The sequence below is a fragment of the Chanos chanos genome, chromosome 1 (assembly GCF_902362185.1).
Source record: "Chanos chanos chromosome 1, fChaCha1.1, whole genome shotgun sequence".
NCBI lineage: Eukaryota > Metazoa > Chordata > Actinopteri > Gonorynchiformes > Chanidae > Chanos > Chanos chanos.
In genome coordinates, this window is record NC_044495.1 from 627,449 (window position 1) to 652,990 (window position 25,542).

At 39.8% G+C, this 25,542-nt stretch overlaps 1 protein-coding gene across 1 annotated transcript; it reads left to right on the forward strand.

The window, feature by feature from the left end:
• Positions 1-324: 324 nt before the first annotated feature.
• On the forward strand, positions 325-9,821 carry glipr2 (GLI pathogenesis-related 2). The gene is made up of 9 exons (XM_030780847.1): positions 325-344; positions 2,150-2,352; positions 2,979-3,056; positions 3,536-3,715; positions 3,843-3,938; positions 4,128-4,346; positions 4,524-4,601; positions 4,727-4,880; positions 9,602-9,821. Exons 1-9 carry the CDS (start codon positions 325-327, stop codon positions 9,819-9,821), a joined length of 1,248 nt encoding a protein of 415 aa, XP_030636707.1.
• Positions 9,822-25,542: the final 15,721 nt, after the last annotated feature.

Sequence of the window (25,542 nt, forward strand, 5' to 3'; positions counted from 1 at the left end):
TAATAGCATGTCATTATGAACAGTCATTAAATTGATTTTCTCTGGAGAGCAGTGGACTGGTACTGTGTGTCCATCATCATCAGCTTCCACATGCATTTCTGCATTTTCCCCATTTCACTCTACAATTTTCACTCAGCTCTGCACTACAAACAATCTTCATGCATCAATCAAGCACAGACAGTGGACTTCAGCAGAAGCCGTGGAGGGACAATATTCTGTATACATGTAACACAGACAGAAGAGAAATACCTGTTTGATAAGCTGATCATCTTACACAGTTTCCAGAGAAGCAGGAGAGGAGATTTCGGTTTTCACAGTTGTCACATGACAGATGAACTTGATAAGTAAGGCATTGAGAGAATGAGTGAAAGAAAAGGCTCATCCTCTGGTTGAGTTCTTGGTAAACTGGTCATGTCCTACCTTTGAAATGCTCTTATCTTTTTATTTACTCTTTTCTGTGAATAGAAAATGAAAATTCTTTTGTGAACCTGTATGTTAATACTGTGGTGTGCATAGTTCTGGATAGTTTTGTTTGTCAAATGTCATGATGATATTTTTCTGAGAGAGTCAAAGTGAAAGAGAAAGTGCTTTCTAAAATCAGCTTTTAGTGAAGAGGCAGCTGTTTAATTCGAATACATTTGTGAGTGTGTGAGTGTGTGAGAAGCCAGTTTAATGTCCTCTTTCTCTTAACCACTTCAAGACTGTCAACCTCCACAGTTCGATATCCTTCTGAATGTGAAATGTTGCAAAACTTGTTTGTTTCAGTCCTAACCTAAACATACTACACCCTGCCCTGACTGTGCTGTATTACCCTCTCTAATGTATATGACTGTATCAGTCAATTTCTCTGAGTGTGTGATTGGTCAGTCACATGGGCTTTTGTCTGGTAGTAGACAAACATAAAGACACTACAGACCTATAGGTAAAGGCTGAGCTTAATTCTTCATTTTACATTTTTTTCATTGATCATAATAGAAACATGAGGTGTGTGCAGGCACAGTCAAAACATGTGGGTTAGGGTTAGGGTTAGGGTCAGGGTCAGGGTTAGGGTTAGGGTTGGGGTTAGGGTCAGGGTCAGGGTTAGGGTTAGGGTTAGGCTTAGGGTTAGGGTTAGGGTTAGGGTTCGTGCAGAAAGACAGGTTCATTCATGACAAGGTCTCAGTAAACTAAAATTTCCTTGGAACTCTGTCTGAGCCAGAATCAAATGGACAGAAATGTGCAGAATGCCACGTTAAGTGTTTCTTTAGGTTACACCTTTTCCCTCCACCCATGTTTGTCTAAAGGCCAGAGCGGGAGGTAGAGTGGGGGAGGGCTCAGACTCTACTTAACTGCTCTCTCTGTAAACCCATCATTCTGATAAGAGAGATCATACTGTGTGAGGGCTGCTTAAAGACACCAGTAAATCCATCGCTTTGCAGTTCCACAGGGCACCGGTTTACAGGATGGGTGAGTTCGTTTGGTCTACTCTCTCCTCTCCGCTCACTCTGCTCAGCTCGAGTCGGATTTCTTTGGATCCACTGTCTCCTCTGAATCCGCTTCATACTAGAGCTCCTCTTCTGAGTTTTCCTCTTTTCGTTTTGTTTGATCATCATTGCAATTCAGTATGACAGTCACTGTGTTCACACCACTGGACAGTGAAAACCACGACATACATCTTTTACCTGACTTCAGGTGAATCAGATGTATCACACCTGTTCGATCTGATACATCCTTTGCCTGTTTTATATTCACCTGCTTTACCTATCCAGCAGTTCCCTTACTGCCCGTCTATACACCCTCTCACCTATTGGACAAATATGTCTTTTACCTGTCTGTCTGTTCTACACGTGAGTGAGACAGAGATGGGAGAAGAAGACTAAACATATTCACATATATGAGCACTGACCGTGTTAAAGTGACAGGTAGAAAAGTGTCATAGTGTTGAGTCATATCTGTAAAAAATATGCAAATTTAAAGTGAAATGCTTCCTTCACCTTAGTCAGTTATGACGGACAGTTGAATAGACCAATGAACTCTTTGGTGAGCTGTGGAGCATGGTTGTATAGTTATCGTGAGGTTTTCCTCTCTGCACCGTAATGATGAAACTGTGCTGTTCCTGCATTCTTCTGAAGCAGTCCTGTTCCTCTGCTCCTCTGTCTACAGACAGCAGCTTTGAGAAGGAGTTTCTGCAGACCCATAACGAGTACCGGGCCCTTCACGGGGCCCCGCCCCTGACCATGAACACACAACTGTCTCGCTCTGCACAGGCGTGGGCTGAGCATCTGCTGTCCACAAATGCTATGCAACACAGCAAGGGCAACTACGGAGAGAACCTGTTCTACTCCTGGAGCTCCCCACCTAAAACCCCCACTGGTGAGGAAAGTCATATAGAAAACATTTAAAGATAAACCAACCTCGTTTTAAATGAAACATAACCCTACCTCATTTTATGTTAAAGATAAACCAGCCTCGTTTTTAAAAGAAACATAACCCTACCTCATTTTATGTTAAAGATAAACCAGCCTCGTTTTTAAAAGAAACATAACCCTACCTCATTTTAAATTAAATATAGCCCTGTCTCCTTTCAAATGAAAGATAACACTGCATTTTGTAAAATGAAACAAAGCCCTGCCTCATTTTAAATTAAACATCACTCTATGTCATTCCTGTACGTGTAAAAGGCCACAATGTGGATGCGACGTGTGCTCAGGAATCTATGTTAATGGAAAATATGCGTTTGGTAGCACAGTCAGTGCCAACTTCACCCCGACCGATTAGCCAATTGGTTAAATGCCAATTAGCAACTATCTTGTTGGTTTGGAATGGCAGATGTATTTCAAATATTACGAATTGCTTGCATTTGAATGTACAAACTCTCTCCTGCCTTTCAAACATGTTCAAGTGGTCAGACAGTTACCCTGATGACTCTTCATGTAATGGATTTATATTTGCTGTTTTAAAAACTTCTTTTAATGTGCCATCTATCTGTGTTTGCATAGGGCGTGAAGCTGTGGATAAGTGGTACAGTGAAATTAAAGACTACAACTTCAGCAAGCCTGGCTTTGTCTCGGGCACAGGTGAATATGCAGAGTCTCTGTGTCATCAGTTACAGAATGCCCTCATCTGTACAATAGTCACGCCACAGTGTATCAGGTACTTTTGTCCAACCACAGAACTGGTATAAACACCTCTGCTCTGGCCAATCAGGGAGCTGAAACTCACATTTTCAGTCTGACCAATCAGACAGCTCATGCAAAGGATTTTCCTCTGGCTGGGGAAAGGAACGCAAAGACGCTTTTTTCGGAAAAGTGTCAAAAATACATCTCATGAAGAGTGACCTTCCTCAGCTCTCCTGCAGACAAATATGATCCCAGTCTGTTGTCTTAGTGTCTCCACTTTTACCTCTGCTGTGTTTCGGGATTAACCCTTTGAGTACCTTTAAACGATCCCTTCCTGTCTGAGCCGACAACCGCTTTTCCTAAATCTGTCACCCGAATGAACACCCTGTGTTTTGGCATGTGAGTTTGCTAACGTTGTCCTCTACTGTCATTCCAAGGTCATTTCACTCAGGTGGTGTGGAAAGACAGCAGGGAGCTGGGAGTTGGCTTGGCCACGGACGGTGAAACCGTAATCGTGGTGGGCCAGTATCTACCGGCTGGCAACATCACCAATCCCGGTTACTTTGAGAAGAATGTCTTGCCCAAGGGTTCGCACGTAGAGCCGGGGTCTGGCAAGCGTGAGTGAACGTGGAGACGATGTTGCAGCTGAAAATTCAGCAAATCTTGAACCCATACCATCAAACCAGTATAGCTGAAAGATATATAACATTAATGATGATGCCTTTTATTTATGTTTGTGGTCAGACGACAAAGCAGGAGCTTCCAGCGGTGCTGCAGGTGTCCGACCAATCGCAGACTCTTCTTCAGGGCCACCAGAGGGCAGTCACGACAGCTCAGACAGTGAGATATTTCCACAAACTCAATGACAATGCCTTTCTATGCAAAGAAAATTCACTCTGAACTTACAGCGAGTGAACTCCTTATTTCCTCTCTTGTCTCATCTAGTCTGAATTTCATATTCGTTTGCCTGTCATTAACCCACTCCACTCCCTCTCTTCTCCTCATCATTCGTTCGTCTCTGCCGTGAAGCTGAGGCTTTGGCAGAGTTCCATCGCTCTCTGCTGGATGTCCAGAACAAGTGCCGAGAGAAGCACAGAGAAGCAGCCCTCACTCACTGCCCTACGCTCTCTCAGGAGGCTCAGGACTGGGCACAACATCTCATCCGCGTTCGCACTCTGATGAGCAGTGACAAAGGTTATGGACAGAACGTGTCCAGCCTGCAGACCTCCACCATGCACCCACCCACAGGTCAATCTCCACTGCTTTTCTCCACCACCCAGTTAGCACGGTGTTTAGAGTTAGGATTCTGACTCTGTGACAGCTGCTGTTTTAGAATATGAGAACCAGTTTCACATGTTACAGGTCTGTGGGAATTAGGTTATTACAGTTGTCATTATTTTCATTTACAACTTTATCATATCGCAGGATCATCAGTTGCTGAGTCACAGTACAAAGAAAGTTCGAAGTGCAATTTCTCTTCCCCTGGCTTTCAGAGTGGAGCAGGTAGCGACAGAGTCATTACAGCTAATAGACAGAACACAAGCCATGTTATGCACACATGAAGTTAATTTACACTCAGTAAAAGACTTGATCTTCAGAGTATTCCTATATGTTCCTATAACTCCTAGGAAATTTCACTCAGATGGTCTGGAGGTCTTCTGAGCGATTTGGGGCAGGCCTTGCCACCGATGGAAAAGGCACATTTATCACAGTGGCTTTTTTTGAGCCCCCTGGCAATGTGACCAACCCAGGCTACCTCCAGGAGAACGTCAGGCCTGCAGCGTAAACGTGCAGGCACAGGGTGGAAGTCAGCGCGGCTGCAGCCCAGCGGTCTGTCAGACTTTGGTGATAGGGCTCTTCATGATCATATGAGTCTTCGCTCTTTCATACTGGAATTGATCACATTTGCTATGTATGACACAACACACTGAAATTACAATCATTTTTATCACAACATGTTCCTAACAGTTTTTAGAATACATACAGAGAAGTAAGGTTTTAATTTCCTACATCTGTTCCTCTCAGTAGTGAATGATTTGTGTGAAATTTGGGGGGGTTCCAGGGATCATATATCAGACCATATAAGTCTTATGAAATGTGAGAGAAATGTCTCGACTGGCTCTGTTCTTTCAGTATTCCTGTGGATTGTTCTTCACCTGACCAGATTTACTTTTCAGTTCATTCCTGCTGCATTTAACACATATGAATGATATGGTCTAAAGCCCGTTTATTTGTAGCACAGTTAAACTAAAACCTTGCTGTTCCAAAACGAGTCTCTGTGTGATATAAAGTTATGCAGAATTCCTCTTTGAGCAGAGGGAAATGTGGCAATGTTTCTGTATTCTCCAGTAGAGGGTATTACAGGCAAAATACAGGCTATGGTCACACACACACACTAGGGGTGTCGGTATTGACGATAACCAGTGGTGGAGGAAGTACTCAAACACTGTACTTAAGTACAAGTATAAATAAACAGACAAAAATGTACTCTAGTAAAAGTACCACATTAACCTTTTTACTTGAGTGAAAGTAAGTAAGTATCTGCTTTTAAATATACTTCAAGTATTAAAAGTAAAAGTACTTGCTGAATGTATTCCCTAATGCAATGGTCTACAATACCATTAAGTGTGCCTACTGTATGTATATTTGGTTTAATACATCAATAGTATGGACTGTGCCATTTTACTTAACAATGTTGCAGATGATGCTACTGATAACACTGGCAAACAATCTCTTATCAGTTATTTGAAAGGTTATTGTTTTTATTGTGTTGACCCTCTGTGACACAGTTCACACTTGGACTTACGATTCTGTGAATCAGAATTTCAGGGGTGACCTGCAGAGTTAAATGCCATTAAGCAAAATAAGAAAGAGGACTGATTATACCTTTGGAAGTTTTTATTTAACTGTAAATAAAACCAAACACAATATAACACAATGCAAAACCATTGTGTTATACTGACTGCAGTAAACACATTCAAGTCAAAGTGGTCTGCCTGAAAAAAGGGGCATTACACACACCTAACAAAGGAATAGGCACTGATCCAAACACAGGATTTCAAAATATTATCTATTACAAAATTTATACTTTGGCCACTGTTCTTACAGGAGATGGAAATTTGGTTTGGCTCAATATAAGCATGCCAAGTAGGATTGACAGTCTGACTTTTAAATTCCATTTTAGTGTAATTAAGACAAAGGTATCTTTAAAGTAATTACTACGATGTTAATCCTGTCATTCTATAATACCAACTAGTTTTAAACCTTAACTCTGAAGGAGCACAGGGCTAAAGAGCCCCTAGCCACACAAGCAACATAACCACCGCTGTTCCCGGGATCTAGCATCCAAACAAACACTCACGACCAAGACTACACTGCGTTAGCAACATACATGTGTTACTTGCCAGTTAACGCTAGATTATAATAATTTAATCGTGTTTACTTGTTGCTAGCGGTGCATTTAAACAAGAGGCTTGCTAAGGTTACATAAGACTTCACTAACCTAAATTAATTTAACATGCAAAAGTCAGGTAGCGTTAAGCAACCTAATTTACCTCAATATGTTTCTTCAAATTTGACGGCGAATTTTTGAAAGCTAATATCTCGTGTTTTCGAGGGAGACAAAGATGGCACCGGAATCTCCGTGAATCATTTTTAGAACCGGTTATCTCAAACAGTTCTTTTAAATAAGGCCATGGGTGGCGCATATCTAATGGCTGAATCTCCGCGGTGGCCTCTCCCGAATCCATTGTGGGTGTTTTATCACCGGTTAGTGCTGATGATGATGATGCTGCTGCTGCAGGCGCGCCCCGCTCGAGTTGAAGGAGGGTCTAAAATTACCTGCCTGCTTTGATTGGTTCAGTGGACCAGTTCCCCTCTTGCCATTGATTACTTTAAAACTAACAAACAAACAAAAAAACGCAATGTGACTGTAACGTGTAACGCAACGCATTGTAGAAATGTAGTGGAGTAGAAAGTATAGATACTTGCTGTAAAATGTAGTGGAGTAAAAGTCAAAAGTACCCACAACTAAATCTACTTAAAGTACAGATACATGAAAAATGTACTTAAGTACAGTAACGAAGTACTTCGTTACATTCCACCACTGACGATAACCGTAATATTTAAAAAATGAAATATTGATATCATGTTAATAATACACATATGATAATGTTGTAAACTAGAGATGCGTTTCCACAAGAAAATGCCAATGTGATAGCGCCGCAGCATCACTGAATCTTAACTGTAGAAATATTGGATCTGTCTCCAGCTGAAGTGTGGTCACGGAGCAAAAGACCACAGAGTCCAACTATCGACTGCCGCTGTGTACAGTCTCTCATCATAGCACTTGAGACCTTAAACTTTCCCCATTCATTTTCAATGGGAAAATAAGGAATTAAAAACCGCATTTAAAAAAAAAAAAAAAACAAGCGGACCGATCAGTTATACAGCCGTCAACAACCAGAATACTTAAACACGAGAGCGAATATTCCTATTAAACCAGAATACTTAAAAACCAGAGCGAATCTTCCTTTTAAACCAAAATACTTAAAAACTAGAGCGAATATTCCTATTAAACCAGAATACTTAAAAACGAGAGCGAATCTTCCTATTAAAAGCTCTGCACCAGTGATTCTCAGCCACAGACAGCGATGCGCTGCCTATGCGAGGTTGTTTACCCAACAGATCATGAGCTTTGCAGACAGTCGTCAGACTACGTACATTCAGTAAGCACATTAATAACTAAAAAACAAATAATGTTGTTAAAACCAAAACACATTAAGAGAGTTCCCTAAGAGAGTTTCCTTACATTGGTTTAACAGCACATTACATCACCTCGGGTCACTGCTTGCCTCACGCTACAGCGCTCCTACAAAATACCAAACATGCATGTGTCAACCAGTCATTACAACAGGAACTGAAACCAGTCATTACAACAGGAACTAAAGGATGTGTTGCGTGTTGTTTGTCTGCTGGGTCCAGTTCATCTGGTTGCCTTTTCATTATCCATTAAGTAGTGGGATTGTTCTTTTCAGACTCCTTTGTACAGTTATGGTTACAGACTCTCCACTTCACTACACTCGTGTTCTGAGTGTAATTCATTTGCCAAAAAAAAGACAAAACACACAATAAACATTTCAAGATGAATTTGACTGATAGCATTATTATTATTGTTATTGTTCTGTTCAGATCTTCTATAGATATTGTGATAACACTGTTACTGTGAATTCTTTTGGCCACGAGAATCGTATACTGAAAATCTAATATCGTGACAGCCCTAACACACACACACACGCACACACACACACACACACCATGCTCAAGTTCCACTGAAATTCAGACCTGCACTTAAAAACAGAGTACATCTCTACTCTCAAAACTCTCAAATCATAATTAACATAAGAATGGATGTGAGCTCTAACATTATAATTATTATAAGAGTAGGTGTAATATTTAATATAGTAATGAATATGAGAGTAGGTGAAATCTTTAATATTATGATATAAAGGATATTGTAACGACCTCACCTCCTCCCACCCCAATTTCAGCCGAGGCAGACGACACGGACACAGCAGCACAGGAAGGCGACCAGCCACACACACACACACACACACACACACACACACGGACACGGACACGGACACAGCAGCCACGAAGCCACAGCAGCCGCCAGGACGAGGGGGATGACGATGATGAGGAAGATAATGGGGGGGGGGGGGGGGGGGTGGTACACCTGAGAGCATAGCAGCCACATTCATTCACATTCAAGGCACTCATGCTCGAACATATGAGACACAGACATGTAGAAGATGAGGGAGTAAAAGAGAACATTCGTGGGTCACCAGGACTTGAACAAACTAAAGAAAGAATATAGTGTATAGATGCATTAATGTAGCAACCCTAGTGGCTGTGGAGGGAGGAGGAGGAGCAGGAGGAGCAGGTCCACGCAGGGAGAGCAGGGCCAGGGACAGCAGTCAAGCCGCTGACCTAAGGATGGAGCCACACCCATGCGGCGAGGCACAGACATCAACCACTGACACAGACAGAGGAAAATGGGTCACTTACAGAAAAGCAACAGACAAAAAGCAGAGGGCAGGGAGAAGAAGAGAGAACTGTGAGAGGCATCTCTACCTGCCCTGCCCTGAACTCAGTCCCCGGTCTGTGGGGCAGTTTAAGTTTCATGTTTCAAGTTTATTTAGAGCCCAATATCACTGTTTACAGTCTCAAAGGGCTTTACAGGCCACAACAGTCAAAATCAAAACAGGACGGCACCCCCTGACTTAATCCTCATGGCGGCAAGAAAAAACCCCCCAAAAACCCAAAAGGGAAATGGGAAAATGGGAGAAATCTTGAGAAGGACCACAGAGAGAGGAGACCCCTCCTTGGCCAGACAGGTGTGCAATAGGTGCCGACCCAGCAGGTTTAAGGTCCTCCGGAGGGTGAATCCAGTCTCCTGTAAGTTAGAGTTACAACCAAATTACCTTTCATGTCTCTCTCCTGAGGCCAGTGATTCCCGGTCCCCTGGCTGACGAAGGACCCCGGGACATGCTTCTTCCGGCTCTGGAGATCGATGGCACGCCTGCCCATACGGTGCGCGCTGTCCTCGACTCCAGACGGCGTCGGGGCCACGTGCAGTACCTGGTGGACTGGGAGGGGTACAGTCCCGACGAGCAGTGCTGGGTTCCCCTCTCCGTCATCCTAGACTTCCACGCTCATCTCTGAGTTCCACAGTTCCCACACAGACTGCTCCTCTCCTCCCCCTCGGGGACGCCCCCCAGGCCGGCAGCGCTCCACAACAATCATTCAGCGTTCAGCGTCGCCGATGTACTAATCATCGGCCTGATCAACTATTATGTCCCCCACCTATCTCCACCCTTATCATCTCCCTCACCTGTTTCCACCCTTATCATCTCCCTCACCTGTTTCCACCCTTATCATCTCCCTCACCTGTCTCCACCCTATCATCTCCCTCACCTGTCTCCACCCTATCATCTCCCTCACCTGTCTCCACCTTATCATCTCCCTCACCTGTCTCCACCCTATCATCTCCCTCACCTGTCTCCACCCTATCATCTCCCTCACCTGTCTCCACCCTATCATCTCCCTCACCTGTCTCCACCCTTATCATCTCCCTCACCTGTCCCCACCCTTATCATCTCCCTCACCTGTCTCCACCCTATCATCTCCCTCACCTGTCTCCACCCTTATCATCTCCCTCACCTGTCTCCACCCTTATCATCTCCCTCACCCGTCTCCACCTTATCATCTCCCTCACCCGTCTCCACCCTTATCATCTCCCTCACCCGTCTCCACCTTATCATCTCCCTCACCCGTCTCCACCTTATCATCTCCCTCACCCGTCTCCACCCTATCATCTCCCTCACCTGTCTCCACCTTATCATCTCCCTCACCTGTCTCCACCCTTATCATCTCCCTCACCTGTCTCCACCCTATCATCTCCCTCACCTGTCTCCACCCTATCATCTCCCTCACCTGTCTCCACCTTATCATCTCCCTCACCTGTCTCCACCTTATCATCTCCCTCACCTGTTTCCACCCTTATCATCTCCCTCACCTGTTTCCACCCTTATCATCTCCCTCACCTGTCTCCACCCTATCATCTCCCTCACCTGTCTCCACCCTATCATCTCCCTCACCTGTCTCCACCCTATCATCTCCCTCACCTGTCTCCACCCTTATCATCTCCCTCACCTGTCCCCACCCTTATCATCTCCCTCACCTGTCTCCACCCTATCATCTCCCTCACCCGTCTCCACCCTTATCATCTCCCTCACCCGTCTCCACCTTATCATCTCCCTCACCCGTCTCCACCCTTATCATCTCCCTCACCCGTCTCCACCTTATCATCTCCCTCACCCGTCTCCACCTTATCATCTCCCTCACCCGTCTCCACCCTTATCATCTCCCTCACCTGTCTCCACCCTATCATCTCCCTCACCTGTCTCCACCTTATCATCTCCCTCACCTGTCTCCACCCTTATCATCTCCCTCACCTGTCTCCACCCTATCATCTCCCTCACCTGTCTCCACCCTATCATCTCCCTCACCTGTCTCCACCTTATCATCTCCCTCACCTGTCTCCACCTTATCATCTCCCTCACCCGTCTCCACCCTTATCATCTCCCTCACCTGTCTCCACCCTTATCATCTCCCTCACCTGTCTCCACCCTTATCATCTCCCTCACCTGTCTCCACCCTTATCATCTCCCTCACCTGTCTCCACCCTTATTAAGCTTTGATTTACTCCCCTATTTAGAGCCCCGTGATTGAGTCCGCCCTCACGACATCTGGTTTTGAGAAAGTATATACTCAGAGGTGGACAAAGCACACAACCCTGTTACTTGAGTCAAAGTATAGATACTCCTGGTCAAATGGTACTCCAGTACAAGTGGAAGTTGTTCAATTAAATTTTCATTTGAGTTAAAGTACTAGAGTACTTGCTTTTAAAAATACTTAAGTATTCAAAAGTACATTTTCTTTTTAATGTCAATGCATTGTATCGTTGCCACAATGCATTTACAGAGCCTAATGACTCTGAAACAACCTACTGAATGCACTGACTTGCTTGTAGAACCTGTAGAATAAAAAGCTTGTGGAATATGCCACAAAGCCGATAGAAACACAATTGAATCGAATGCTTCCTCTATAAAAGACAGTGTACAGCTTCAGTTAAAGGCCCTAGGTTAACTGAGATTGGCCTTTAAGGAAAAACGTATCTTTTTAACAGTGGATTTTCTGGAACTTTAAATATAATTAAAAAATAATGGACACCTAGCTTGATGAAAGAATGACAACGACCTCAAATTAGATTGAGCAAAACGAACAGTACAGTAACGATTGAGCGAAACCTCAACATTAGCCACTAAAATGTAGGCTATTACCAAACATCTGTAACCTGTAGGCAAACGTGTCCAGTGTGTCTTTGCAGCTCTTAATGGGCTGTTTCACTGTCAAAACACTAATGCCCTGGTTAGGGATAGCCTTCATTATAGCTACGTTTTGGGCATTATTACCAAACATTTTAACCGGCAAGTTTTTAGTTTATCATTTTTTTATGAATTTTACTGGGCAAAAAATGGTAATTACCAGCTAACAGATATATATAGTATATTGTATTATATATATATATATATATATATATAGTTTCTTATTTTATTGTATTGTTTTATCTCGATTATCTTGTTTTCATAATTGTTGGAAACCACAATTGTAATTGAATATGAAATTTGATTATTCGCCTAGGCCCAAAGTCACCTCCTTAAAGTTAACACAGTCCTGGTCTTTATTTATGTTTGTCCATTTGTGTGTGTCTGAACCTTTGTGTGTGTCTGTGTCTGTGTCTGTGTCTGTGCGTCTGTGTGTCTGTGTTTGTGTGTCTGTGTGTCTGTGTCTGTGCGTCTGTGTGTCTGTGTCTGTGCATCTGTGTGTCTGTGTCTGTGTGTCTGTGTCTGTGCGTCTGGGCCTCATGGTGGCTCAGTCGTTAGCACTATCACCGCACAGCAGACAGTGACCAAAGCACCGGCGAAAGGAGTAGCTCATAGTGTGTGTGTGAGTGTATGTGTGTGTATGTGTGTGTGTGTGTGAGTGTACGTGTGTGTACGTGTGTGTGTGTGAGTGAGTGAGTGCGTGTGTGTGTGTGTGAGTGGGTGTGTGAGTGAGTGGGTGTGTGTGTGTGTGTGTGTGTGTGTGTGTGTGTGTGTGTGAGTATGTGTGTGAGTGAGTGTGTGTGAGTGGGTGTGTGAGTGAGTGAGTGCGTGTGTGTGTGTATGTGAGTGCGTGTGTGTGTGTATGTGAGTGCGTGTGTGTGTGTGTGAGTGGGTGTGTGAGTGAGTGGGTGTGTGTGTGAGTGTGTGTGTGTGTGAGTGAGTGTGTGTGAGTGGGTGTGTGAGTGAGTGAGTGTGTGTGAGTGGGTGTGTGAGTGAGTGGGTGCGTGTGTGTGTGTATGTGTGTGAGTGCGCGTGTGTGTGTGTGTGTGTGAGTGTGTGTGTGTGTGTGTGAGTGCGTGTGTGAGTGTGTGAGTGAGTGTGTGTCCTCACTGGTGTTGGGATGAGTTAAATGCAGAGGCTCCATTTCATTGCTCACTGCTCAGTGTGTGTGACAAATAAAGTCAGTTTGTTGTTGTTTGTGTGCGTGTGTGTGTGTGTGTGTGTGTGTGTGTGTGTGTTTGAGAGGGTGAATATTAAAGAATCACTCAGTAAGGTGACTTTTGACTTCCAGTCAACATATAAACGAGCCTCAAATAGCAGAGCCTAGTAAAATTGCGTGTGTGGATGTACTACTGAAATATCAGCAGTGCAACAGACATTCATTGCAAACTCATCTAAAGCTGGCAACACTTTGTCTCTCAGTGATTTCCTCTGCAACTGTACATTTATTTGCAAAAGGTACGTATGTGTGCAGGGTTGGCTAAGAAATGGGTGGGTTGTAGCTAACAACCTTTTTAGAGTTTATTTTATAACATAAAGCAAGCAGTAAGAAGGTCTCTCCGCTGTTGTTAGAATATGAAACAGAGAATGTTGCTACGACTCCGTCATGAGACGGAGACCAGAGGGTGCAGGTAGAGAGCTTACTGAAAGTCTGGTGCAACGTCCGAAATCTCTTCTCCCTCGTTGAGACGAGCGCTGTAGCAATATTCCTCTGATTCGTGAAGCTCAGTCAGCTGACGCTAGCTCCCTCTATGCTCTCTCTCTAGCTCCTAATGCTAAATGCTACTGTGTTAACAATGTGTGTAAGTACTGCTGATTGCTGATTGTATAATGTGTGTAAGTACTGCTGATTGCTGATTGTATAATGTGTGTAAGTTCTGCTGATTGTCTTATAAACGTGTGTTGGAGCAGCTGATGTCGTACAAGCTGTGCGCAGTGACTAAAAATAATTTAATAAATTAAATAAAGGTAGCGCTAAGTGTGTAGTCTAATGTAACGGAGTATAAGTACATTTCTTAAATCGTAAATGTACTCGAGTCAGAATGAAAAGTATTATACATAACTACTTCTTTAAGCACAATTTATTGGAAAAAGTTACTTCAGTACATGTAATGGAGTACGTGTAACGTGTTACTACCACCTCTGTTTAATATTATAATTAATATAAAAGTGAAATATTTAATATTATAATTAATATAAGAGTGAAATATTTAATATTGTAATTGATAGAAGAGTGAAATATTTAATATTATAATTAATATAAGAGTGAAATATTTAATATTGTAATTAATATAAGAGTGAAATATTTAATATTGTAATTAATAGAAGAGTGAAATATTTAATATTATAATTAATATAAGAGTGGTTGTAATATATAATATTATGATATAAAGGGTACAGCCCTCAGGTGTAATATTTAATATTGTAATTAATATAAGAGAAGGTGAAATATATAATATTATGATATAAAGGGTACAGCCCTCAGGTGTAATATTTAATATTATAATTAATATAATAGTGGGTGTAATAAATAATATTACCCTTTATAATATATAATATTATAAAGGGTACAGCCCTCAGGTGTAATATTTAATATTGTAATTAATATAATAGTGGGATTAATATATAATATTATGATATAAAGGGTACGGCCCTCAGGTGTAATATTTAATATTGTAATTAATATAATAGTGGGTGTAATATATAATATTATGATATAAAGGGTACGGCCCTCAGGTGTAATATTTAATATTATAATTAATATAATAGTGGGTGTAATAAATAATATTACCCTTTATAATATATAATATTATAAAGGGTACAGCCCTCAGGTGTAATATTTAATATTATAATTAATATAATAGTGGGTGTAATATATAATATTATGATATACAGGGTACAGCCCTCAGGTGTAATATTATATATTATAATTAATATAATAGTGGGTGTAATATATAATATTATGATATAAAGGGTACGGCCCTCAGGTGTAATATTTAATATTATAATTAATATAATAGTGGGTGTAATATATAATATTATAAAGGGTACAGCCCTCAGGTGTAATATTTAATATTCTAATTAATATAATAGTGGGTGTAATAAATAATATTATAAAGGGTACAGCCCTCAGGTGTAATATTTAATATTATAATTAATATAATAGTGGGTGTAATATATAATATGATATAAAGGGTACAGCCCTCAGGTGTAATATTTAATATTATAATTAATATAATAGTGGGTGTAATATATAATATTATGATATAAAGGGTACGGCCCTCAGGTGTAATATTTAATATTGTAATTAATATAATAGTGGGTGTAATATATAATATTATGATATAAAGGGTACGGCCCTCAGGTGTAATATTTAATATTATAATTAATATAATAGTGGGTGTAATATATAATATTATAAAGGGTACAGCCCTCAGGTGTAATATTTAATATTCTAATTAATATAATAGTGGGTGTAATAAATAATATTATAAAGGGTACAGCCCTCAGGTGTAATATTATATATTATAATTAATATAATAGTGGGTGTAATATATAATATTATAATATAAAGGGTACGGCTCTCAGGTGTAATATTTAATATTATAATTAATATAATAGTGGGTGTAATATATAATATTATGATATAAAGGGTACGGCCCTCAGGTGTAATATTTAATATTATAATTAATATAATAGTGGGTGTAATATATAATATTATGATATAAAGGGTACAGCCCTCAGGTGTAATATTTAATATTATAATTAATATAATAGTGGGTGTAATATATAATATTATGATATAAAGGGTACAGCCCTCAGGTGTAATATTTAATGTTATAATTAATATAATAGTGGGTGTAATATATAATATTATGATATAAAGGGTACAGCCCTCAGGTGTAATATTTAATGTTATAATTAATATAATTAGTGGGTGTAATATATAATATTATGATATAAAGGGTACGGCCCTCAGGTGTAATATTTAATATTATAATTAATATAATAGTGGGTGTAATATATAATATTATGATATAAAGGGTACGGCCCTCAGGTGTAATATTTAATATTGTAATTAATATAATAGTGGGTGTAATATATAATATTATGATATAAAGGGTACGGCCCTCAGGTGTAATATTTAATGTTATAATTAATATAATAGTGGGTGTAATATATAATATTATGATATAAAGGGTACAGCCCTCAGGTGTAATATTTAATATTATAATTAATATAATAGTGGGTGTAATATATAATATTATGATATAAAGGGTACAGCCCTCAGGTGTAATATTTAATGTTATAATTAATATAATAGTGGGTGTAATATATAATATTATGATATAAAGGGTACGGCCCTCAGGTGTAATATTTAATATTGTAATTAATATAATAGTGGGTGTAATATATAATATTATGATATAAAGGGTACGGCCCTCAGGTGTAATATTTAATATTATAATTAATATAATAGTGGGTGTAATATATAATATTATGATATAAAGGGTACGGCCCTCAGGTGTAATATTTAATATTGTAATTAATATAATAGTGGGTGTAATATATAATATTATGATATAAAGGGTGCGGCCCTCAGGTGTAATATTTAATATTGTAATTAATATAATAGTGGGTGTAATATATAATATTATGATATAAAGGGTGCAGCCCTCAGGTGTAATATTTAATATTGTAATTAATATAATAGTGGGTGTAATATATAATATTATGATATAAAGGGTACAGCCCTCAGGTGTAATATTTAATATTGTAATTAATATAATAGTGGGTGTAATATATAATATTATGATATAAAGGGTACGGCCCTCAGGTGTAATATTTAATATTATAATTAATATAATAGTGGGTGTAATATATAATATTATGATATAAAGGGTGCGGCCCTCAGGTGTAATATTTAATATTGTAATTAATATAATAGTGGGTGTAATATATAATATTATGATATAAAGGGTGCAGCCCTCAGGTGTAATATTTAATATTGTAATTAATATAATAGTGGGTGTAATATATAATATTATGATATAAAGGGTACAGCCCTCAGGTGTAATATTTAATATTGTAATTAATATAATAGTGGGTGTAATATATAATATTATGATATAAAGGGTACAGCCCTCAGGTGTAATATTTAATATTATAATTAATATAATAGTGGGTGTAATATATAATATTATGATATAAAGGGTACGGCCCTCAGGTGTAATATTTAATATTATCATTAATATAATAGTGGGTGTAATATATAATATTATGATATAAAGGGTACAGCCCTCAGGTGTAATATTTAATATTATAATTAATATAATAGTGGGTGTAATATATAATATTATGATATAAAGGGTACAGCCCTCAGGTGTAATATTTAATATTATAATTAATATAATAGTGGGTGTAATATATAATATTATGATATAAAGGGTACAGCCCTCAGGTGTAATATTTAATATTATAATTAATATAATAGTGGGTGTAATATATAATATTATGATATAAAGGGTACAGCCCTCAGGTGTAATATTTAATATTATAATTAATATAATAGTGGGTGTAATATATAATATTATGATATAAAGGGTGCGGCCCTCAGGTGTAATATTTAATATTATAATTAATATAATAGTGGGTGTAATATATAATATTATGATATAAAGGGTACAGCCCTCAGGTGTAATATTTAATATTATAAGTAATATAATAGTGGGTGTAATATATAATATTATGATATAAAGGGTACAGCCCTCAGGTGTAATATTTAATATTGTAATTAATATAATAGTGGGTGTAATATATAATATTATGATATAAAGGGTACAGCCCTCAGGTGTAATATTTAATATTATAATTAATATAATAGTGGGTGTAATATATAATATTATGATATAAAGGGTACGGCCCTCAGGTGTAATATTTAATATTGTAATTAATATAATAGTGGGTGTAATATATAATATTATGATATAAAGGGTACGGCCCTCAGGTGTAATATTTAATATTATAATTAATATAATAGTGGGTGTAATATATAATATTATGATATAAAGGGTACGGCCCTCAGGTGTAATATTTAATATTGTAATTAATATAATAGTGGGTGTAATATATAATATTATGATATAAAGGGTACAGCCCTCAGGTGTAATATTTAATATTGTAATTAATATAATAGTGGGTGTAATATATAATATTATGATATAAAGGGTACGGCCCTCAGGTGTAATATTTAATATTGTAATTAATATAATAGTGGGTGTAATATATAATATTATGATATAAAGGGTACGGCCCTCAGGTGTAATATTTAATATTATAATTAATATAATAGTGGGTGTAATATATAATATTATGATATAAAGGGTACGGCCCTCAGGTGTAATATTTAATATTATAATTAATATAATAGTGGGTGTAATATATAATATTATGATATAAAGGGTACGGCCCTCAGGTGTAATATTTAATATTATAATTAATATAATAGTGGGTGTAATATATAATATTATGATATAAAGGGTGCGGCCCTCAGGTGTAATATTTAATATTATAATTAATATAATAGTGGGTGTAATATATAATATTATGATATAAAGGGTACAGCCCTCAGGTGTAATATTTAATATTGTAATTAATATAATAGTGGGTGTAATATATAATATTATGATATAAAGGGTGCGGCCCTCAGGTGTAATATTTAATATTATAATTAATATAATAGTGGGTGTAATATATAATATTATGATATAAAGGGTGCGGCCCTCAGGTGTAATATTTAATATTGTAATTAATATAATAGTGGGTGTAATATATAATATTATGATATAAAGGGTGTGGCCCTCAGGTGCCTCAGGTTTTGGCGCCTCTTGTGTCATCTTCTTGTCCTGCTCAAAATTGAGCTCAACTCCCTGTGATCTGATTGGCTACCTCTGTAACCCTGGAACACGCTGATTGGGGGAGGCTGGTTGTTTTGAAAAAGTAGAGTTGTGACAGTTACTCTCTCATAGCTGTGAGCACTCACTGAGTCTTGCTTAGGCCACCTGGTTCATTCCTATCAGTGCTAGGCCTCAGAGGCCTCAGAGAGAGGCAGGGAATTAAATCCCCCTGCTCAAACAGAGACTACTGTCTAGTTCTCATATGTCACAACGACCCAGAAATGTTCAGTTAAAATCATTTTCATCTACATTTTTTTTTTCAAATACTTTTGATGTAACAGTGGGGTAAAAGTCCTGCGTATGTGTGGCTCTACTGCAAGCATTTTTTTCCCAACACTTTGGATACAGTGAGTCAGATAAAGTGAGTCAGATATCTGCTACCACTGTTGCAGTCCCTCACCAGAGGCCTTCAGTGTGTGCATCAGGCCTCTATAGCTGTGTGGTTTCTATAGAGCTGTTTTTGTTGTTTCAGTCTCTAGGGAGGGTTGGTTTCCAGCCTGGCTGTCTCCCTCCTGAGGATCACCTCTAACAGAGAGGAAATGAAAACAAGAGCAGAACTGGGTGACACCAACACCCACGAGTCCTCTCACACAAACCATCTCTCCTCTCTTTCACAGAAAGACAACTAAAACACCAGGAACAGGCCTAGTGCTCCTGGATCTGTGCTCCATGCCACCTGTCTGTGTTTCCACGGTAACATTAACTCTGTAACCCCTATGTTTATATATCTGATATATTTTCAGTCTTCAGATGGCAAACACCACTAAACAAATCCCATGGCAAACACTGAAACTCTTTTGTTTGTTGTTGTTTTAAAGTGTTAGGGTGTTATAACAGTGACTTTATGTAACTAATATCTAGTATACTAATACTACCAATACCAATACTAATATACTACTATATGTCTAACACATGTATGCTATTTATTCAAAACAGTGTGTGTACATGCACCATATGCATTAAAGCTGATCTGTATAAATGAAAAAAGTCAGCACAGATAAGGAGGAGGAGAATCTTTAGGTCTATCCCATGCAGCTGGGCTCAGTTATCTATTCAAAGCTAAGGCAAATGAACCACACACAGAGAGCAGACACAGCGTTATAGATGTGACTGTAACATTGAAAAAACTAACAGAAAGCAGGACAGGGTTAGGTTTGCCATTTTTTATCATCTTTCCCACAATGCCAGCATGGAGGCAGCTGTCTGACAATCTCTCCATCCACTCAAGATTAGATTCCATATTCACCCCCCATATTCATCCCCACCTCTTCATCCCCCCATATACACTCCTCATATTCACCCCCATATTCACTCTACGCATATTCACTCCTCGTATTCACCCCCATATTCACTCCTCATATTCTCCCCCTCTAGTGTTCACCACCCATACAGTGTCCAGCCTGTTACAATGGGCATTAGGTAGGATGCTGTAAACGTCATTGCTTTAGTTTGACCATTCTGCTTGTTGCTAACCAACTCGTATTAACATGTAAGCATGTTTATTCAGAACAGCATCGAACTCACAACAGCAATGGCACAGAATGGCAATTATTAAAGTATTCAAAGTGCAAAAGCATGAGGACATCTGTAATCAAGTCAATATTTTAAGTCTGACACACTGGGCAAAGGATCTAGCTCATTAAACACGAGCCTAATGCCTCCATTCCAGTGTAGTTTAAATTCTGTCTTATTAAGCACGAGCCTAATTCTTCTATTCCAGTGTGGTTTAAATTCTGTCTTATTAAGCACGAGCCTAATTCTTCTATTCCAGTGTAGTTTAAATTCTGTCTTATTAAGCACGAGCCTAATTCTTCTATTCCAGTGTAGTTTAAATTCTGTCTTATTAAGCACAAGCCTAATTCTTCTATTCCAGTGTAGTTTAAATTCTGTCTTATTAAGCGCAAGCCTAATTCTTCTATTCCAGTGTAGTTTAAATTCTGTCTTATTAAGCACAAGCCTAATGCTTCTATTCCAGTGTAGTTTAAATTCTGTCTTATTAAGCACAAGCCTAATGCTTCTATTCCAGTGTAGTTTAAATTCTGTCTTATTAAGCACAAGCCTAATGCTTCTATTCCAGTGTAGTTTAAATTCTGTCTTATTAAGCACAAGCCTAATGCTTCTATTCCAGTGTAGTTTAAATTCTGTCTTATTAAGCACAAGCCTAATGCTTCTATTCCAGTGTAGTTTAAATTCTGTCTTATTAAGCACGAGCCTAATTCTTCTATTCCAGTGTAGTTTAAATTCTGTCTTATTAAGCACGAGCCTAATTCTTCTATTCCAGTGTAGTTTAAATTCTGTCTTATTAAGCACGAGCCTAATTCTTCTATTCCAGTGTAGTTTAAATTCTGTCTTATTAAGCACAAGCCGGAAAAAGGTGGCTTGCCCCCTCCGAGTTGGGACTGAGTTCCTGCCTCAGGTGGAGGAGTTCAAGTATCTTGGGGTCTTGTTCACGAGTGAGGGTAAAATGGAGCGGGAGATCGACAGACGGATCGGGGCGGCGGCGGCAGTCATGCGGTCGTTGTACCGGACCGTCGTGGTGAAGAAGGAGCTGAGTCAGAAGGCAAGGCTCTCAATTTACCAGTCGATCTTTGTTCCAACCCTCACCTATGGTCACGAACTCTGGGTAGTGACCGAAAGAATGAGATCGCGGATACAAGCGGCGGAAATGAGCTTCCTCCGCAGGGTGGCTGGGCGCACCCTTAGGGATAGGGTGAGGAGCTCGGACACCCGGGAGGAGCTTGGAGTAGAGCCGCTGCTCCTCCGCATTGAAAGGAGTCAGTTGAGGTGGTTCGGGCATCTCGTCAGGATGCCTCCTGGGCGCCTCCCTATGGAGGTGTTCCGGGCGCGACCAACTGGGAGGAGACCCCGGGGAAGACCCAGGACACGTTGGGAGAAATATATATCTCGGCTGGCCTGGGAACGCCTTGGGATCCCCCAGGAGGAGCTGGTGGATGTAGCCGGGGAAAGGGATGTCTGGGCGACCCTCCTCAGCCTGCTGCCACCGCGACCCGGTCCCGGATAAGCGGGAGAAAATGGATGGATGGATGGATAAGCACAAGCCTAATGCTTCTATTCCAGTGTAGTTTAAATTCTGTCTTACTAAGCACAAGCCTAATTCTTCTATTCCAGTGTAGTTTAAATTCTGTCTTATTAAGCACGAGCCTAATTCTTCTATTCCAGTGTAGTTTAAATTCTGTCTTATTAAGCACAAGCCTAATGCTTCTATTCCAGTGTAGTTTAAATTCTGTCTTATTAAGCACAAGCCTAATGCTTCTATTCCAGTGTAGTTTAAATTCTGTCTGGAGCAATCTGCACAGGTTACAGTTTGTCAGCACTGGATTTACTGTGTTTTAATTCATTCTATTTAAGCAGCTCAGTAAAGTGCATGGGGCAGTGCTGAAAGTGGCTAAAGACAAAAGCTTTTCACAGCTGCTTTGTATCAGCCATTGTTAACGATGTTTTAATGATTCTGAAGTGAAAGACGAATGTCTGGTAACAATCCCAACAAGATTTAAAATGAAGGTCAGAGTCGAAAATAACCCAGTGTCTTGCTACAGGCTTACTCTGTGGAGCCAATGGCCAATTCTCCAATTTTTCTTTCTCTCTCCCTCTCTCCCCTTCCTCTCTCTCTCTCTCTCTCTCTCCCCTCCCTCTCTCTATCCCTTCTCTCATCAGACTAAGTCATCAGAAACCACAGGTGAGGAACTGTGTATTGTCTGTGTAATCACAGATGTTAACACCATGCTGATGCCAATGCCATACTGACACAGATAACTGGTGGAATGAGATCACAGTAGGGAAAGGAGTAGAGGCACACCGTGGCTTGGGGTCAACTCTGGGTCAACTCATTCTGCCAACAGTAAACTCCAGATATTTGCTAAAGGCTGTTGCCTCGGTAAAAGGAAAGTTCAGAAAAAAACATTTTTACGGAAAGTAAACACATGACTGCATTTATTTAAATAGACATACTGAGACTGCAAACACCAAGAGAAAAAAAGCATTGATAAACAAAACCCGGAAGCATTTGTCAAAATATTTTATCATATGGTCTAAACATCAATTGCTGACAAGTCAAAGGTTACCAGAGGTGTTTATAAGGCTCTTATACAAAACCTATAAATCACCAGTGTATTCCAGCTGTATTCTGTGACTGCGTGTTTGATCAGTGCTGTATTCTGCGACTGCGTGTTTGATCAGTGCTGTATTCTGTGACTGCGTGTTTGATCAGTGCTGTATTCTGTGACTGCGTGTTTGATCAGTGCTGTATTCTGTGACTGCGTGTTTGATCAGTGCTGTATTCTGTGACTGCGTGTTTGATCAGTGCTGTATTCTGTGACTGCGTGTTTTATCAGTGCTGTATTCTGTGACTGCGTGTTTGATCAGTGCTGTATTCTGTGACTGCGTGTTTGATCAGTGCTGTATTCTGTGACTGCGTGTTTGATCAGTGCTGTATTCTGTGACTGCGTGTTTGATCAGTGCTGTATTCTGTGACTGCGTGTTTGATCAGTGCTGTATTCTGTGACTGCGTGTTTGATCAGTGCTGTATTCTGCGACTGTTTGTTTGATCAGTGCTGTATTCTGTGACTGCGTGTTTGATCAGTGCTGTATTCTGTGACTGCGTGTTTGATCAGTGCTGTATTCTGTGACTGCGTGTTTGATCAGTGCTGTATTCTGTGACTGCGTGTTTGATCAGTGCTGTATTCTGTGACTGCGTGTTTGATCAGTGCTGTATTCTGTGACTGCGTGTTTTATCAGTGCTGTATTCTGTGACTGCGTGTTTGATCAGTGCTGTATTCTGCGACTGTGTGTTTGATCAGTGCTGTATTCTGCGACTGCGTGTTTGACAACAGCTGACACATAACTCCTTTAATAACATTAACATCCCCTCTGCCTGCCCCTCCCCCAATCCCACCCTCATGTCGTGGAGGCTTATTCTCCCCTCTTAATCTCATCCCATTCCCATTTACCCCAGTTCAGCCAGTCCTGTGTCTGCTTTTAGACACTCTTCCATCCCCTGTGGGGCCGACACTGCTCACTGTGTCTGAATAATTCATCTGTCACATCTCACGTCTCCCTTCTGCCACAGAGAAACCTGACACATCAACATGAACATTACCAAACTCTTAAACACACAGCTTCAGTCAACCGGCACTGCACTGCACACAAACAATCAGAAGTACAACAAGCTTCAGTCAACTAGACCTTTATGAAGTGTGTGTGTGTGTGTGTGTGTGTGTGTGTGCAGGAGTTTTATACAGGTACAATATTTTTGTGCCTTAAAGATGATGACTGTGAAAGAAGACAATGACATGTGAATGTGTGAGAGGTGTGAATTTCTCATATTCTCTTACTGGGATGTAGTTATCTTGTCTTTCTCACAGGGGTCATCATACAGGCCTTTCTGAGCATTGTAACAAGAGATCATTAGAACAAGAGGAGGGAAGACCAAAATGGAGCACTGCTTTTCAGCTTAGAGTAAGCACTCTGCTCTGCACCAGGAAGGCACACCCTAAAGAGGTCTTCAAACTGCCCTCATGACAATCCTGATATGACAAATGTTCTATAGGTATTTTCAGCCCAAGACAACTCCAGAAACACTGAGAAAGCAGTCAAAAAGCTACTAGAATGAGCCTCTTTAAGAACAAGAGCACAAAAATCAATTTTGGTCCCAAAACTTCTGTGCTGTGTAACCAGTCTGCGTTCTTAAATAACAACACTGTTTAAAATATGAGAAGTTCATGTAGTCACAGGCTTCCTTCCAAGCCAGTCAATGCATGACTTTTTAAGGGTAGACGTCTTCCCTGGGGAAATCCACTGCAGCCAGGACACACACCCCCTGCAGCAGAGGCACACTCTCTTCAACAGTACAACCTGTTCCTTTACCTGCTCTTGGTGCATAATACTATCACACTGGGCACTGTTTTTGCCTCAGTGAGTCCCTACACTGAAATGTAAGAGAGCTGTTCACTGTCCTCAGCGTTCCACTGAGCTACACAAGAATTTCAGAGTAGATCTGCATGACTCCCCCAAATGCAGAGATGGCAAAAGTAAAAATAGAAGTACTCTTGCTAAAAAAAAAAAAAAAGTACTCTAAGTAGAGTTAAACTGACAACCATTTTTGTAAAGTGTAAGTGAGTGACTATTTTACACTTAAGTATGTTTAGGAGTAATATTTTAACTCTACCTAGAATAACTTATTTTAGCAAAAGTACTTCTACTTTTACCATCTACTGCCCAAATGATGTATCCAATGCCTTGTTCTTTTATTCTCCACTCCAGTGATATTTCAACATTCCACTCTCTGAATCGGCGATGAATAGCCAGACAATGACTGACAATCGCTGCAAATGGAGTTGCGGTAGCAACAGGCTACTTTAAACAAATGCATGGGCATGTAGAGCTGTAACCATAAGATCTGCCTTCAAATTATAAAAGGCCAGTGAGAGTTACAAATATTTTTATCCGTTTTCGTTTTTATCCTCAGTTTGCATGACAAAGCGGCCTTTCTGACTTGAAAATGCATAAAAGCTTTGATGATTC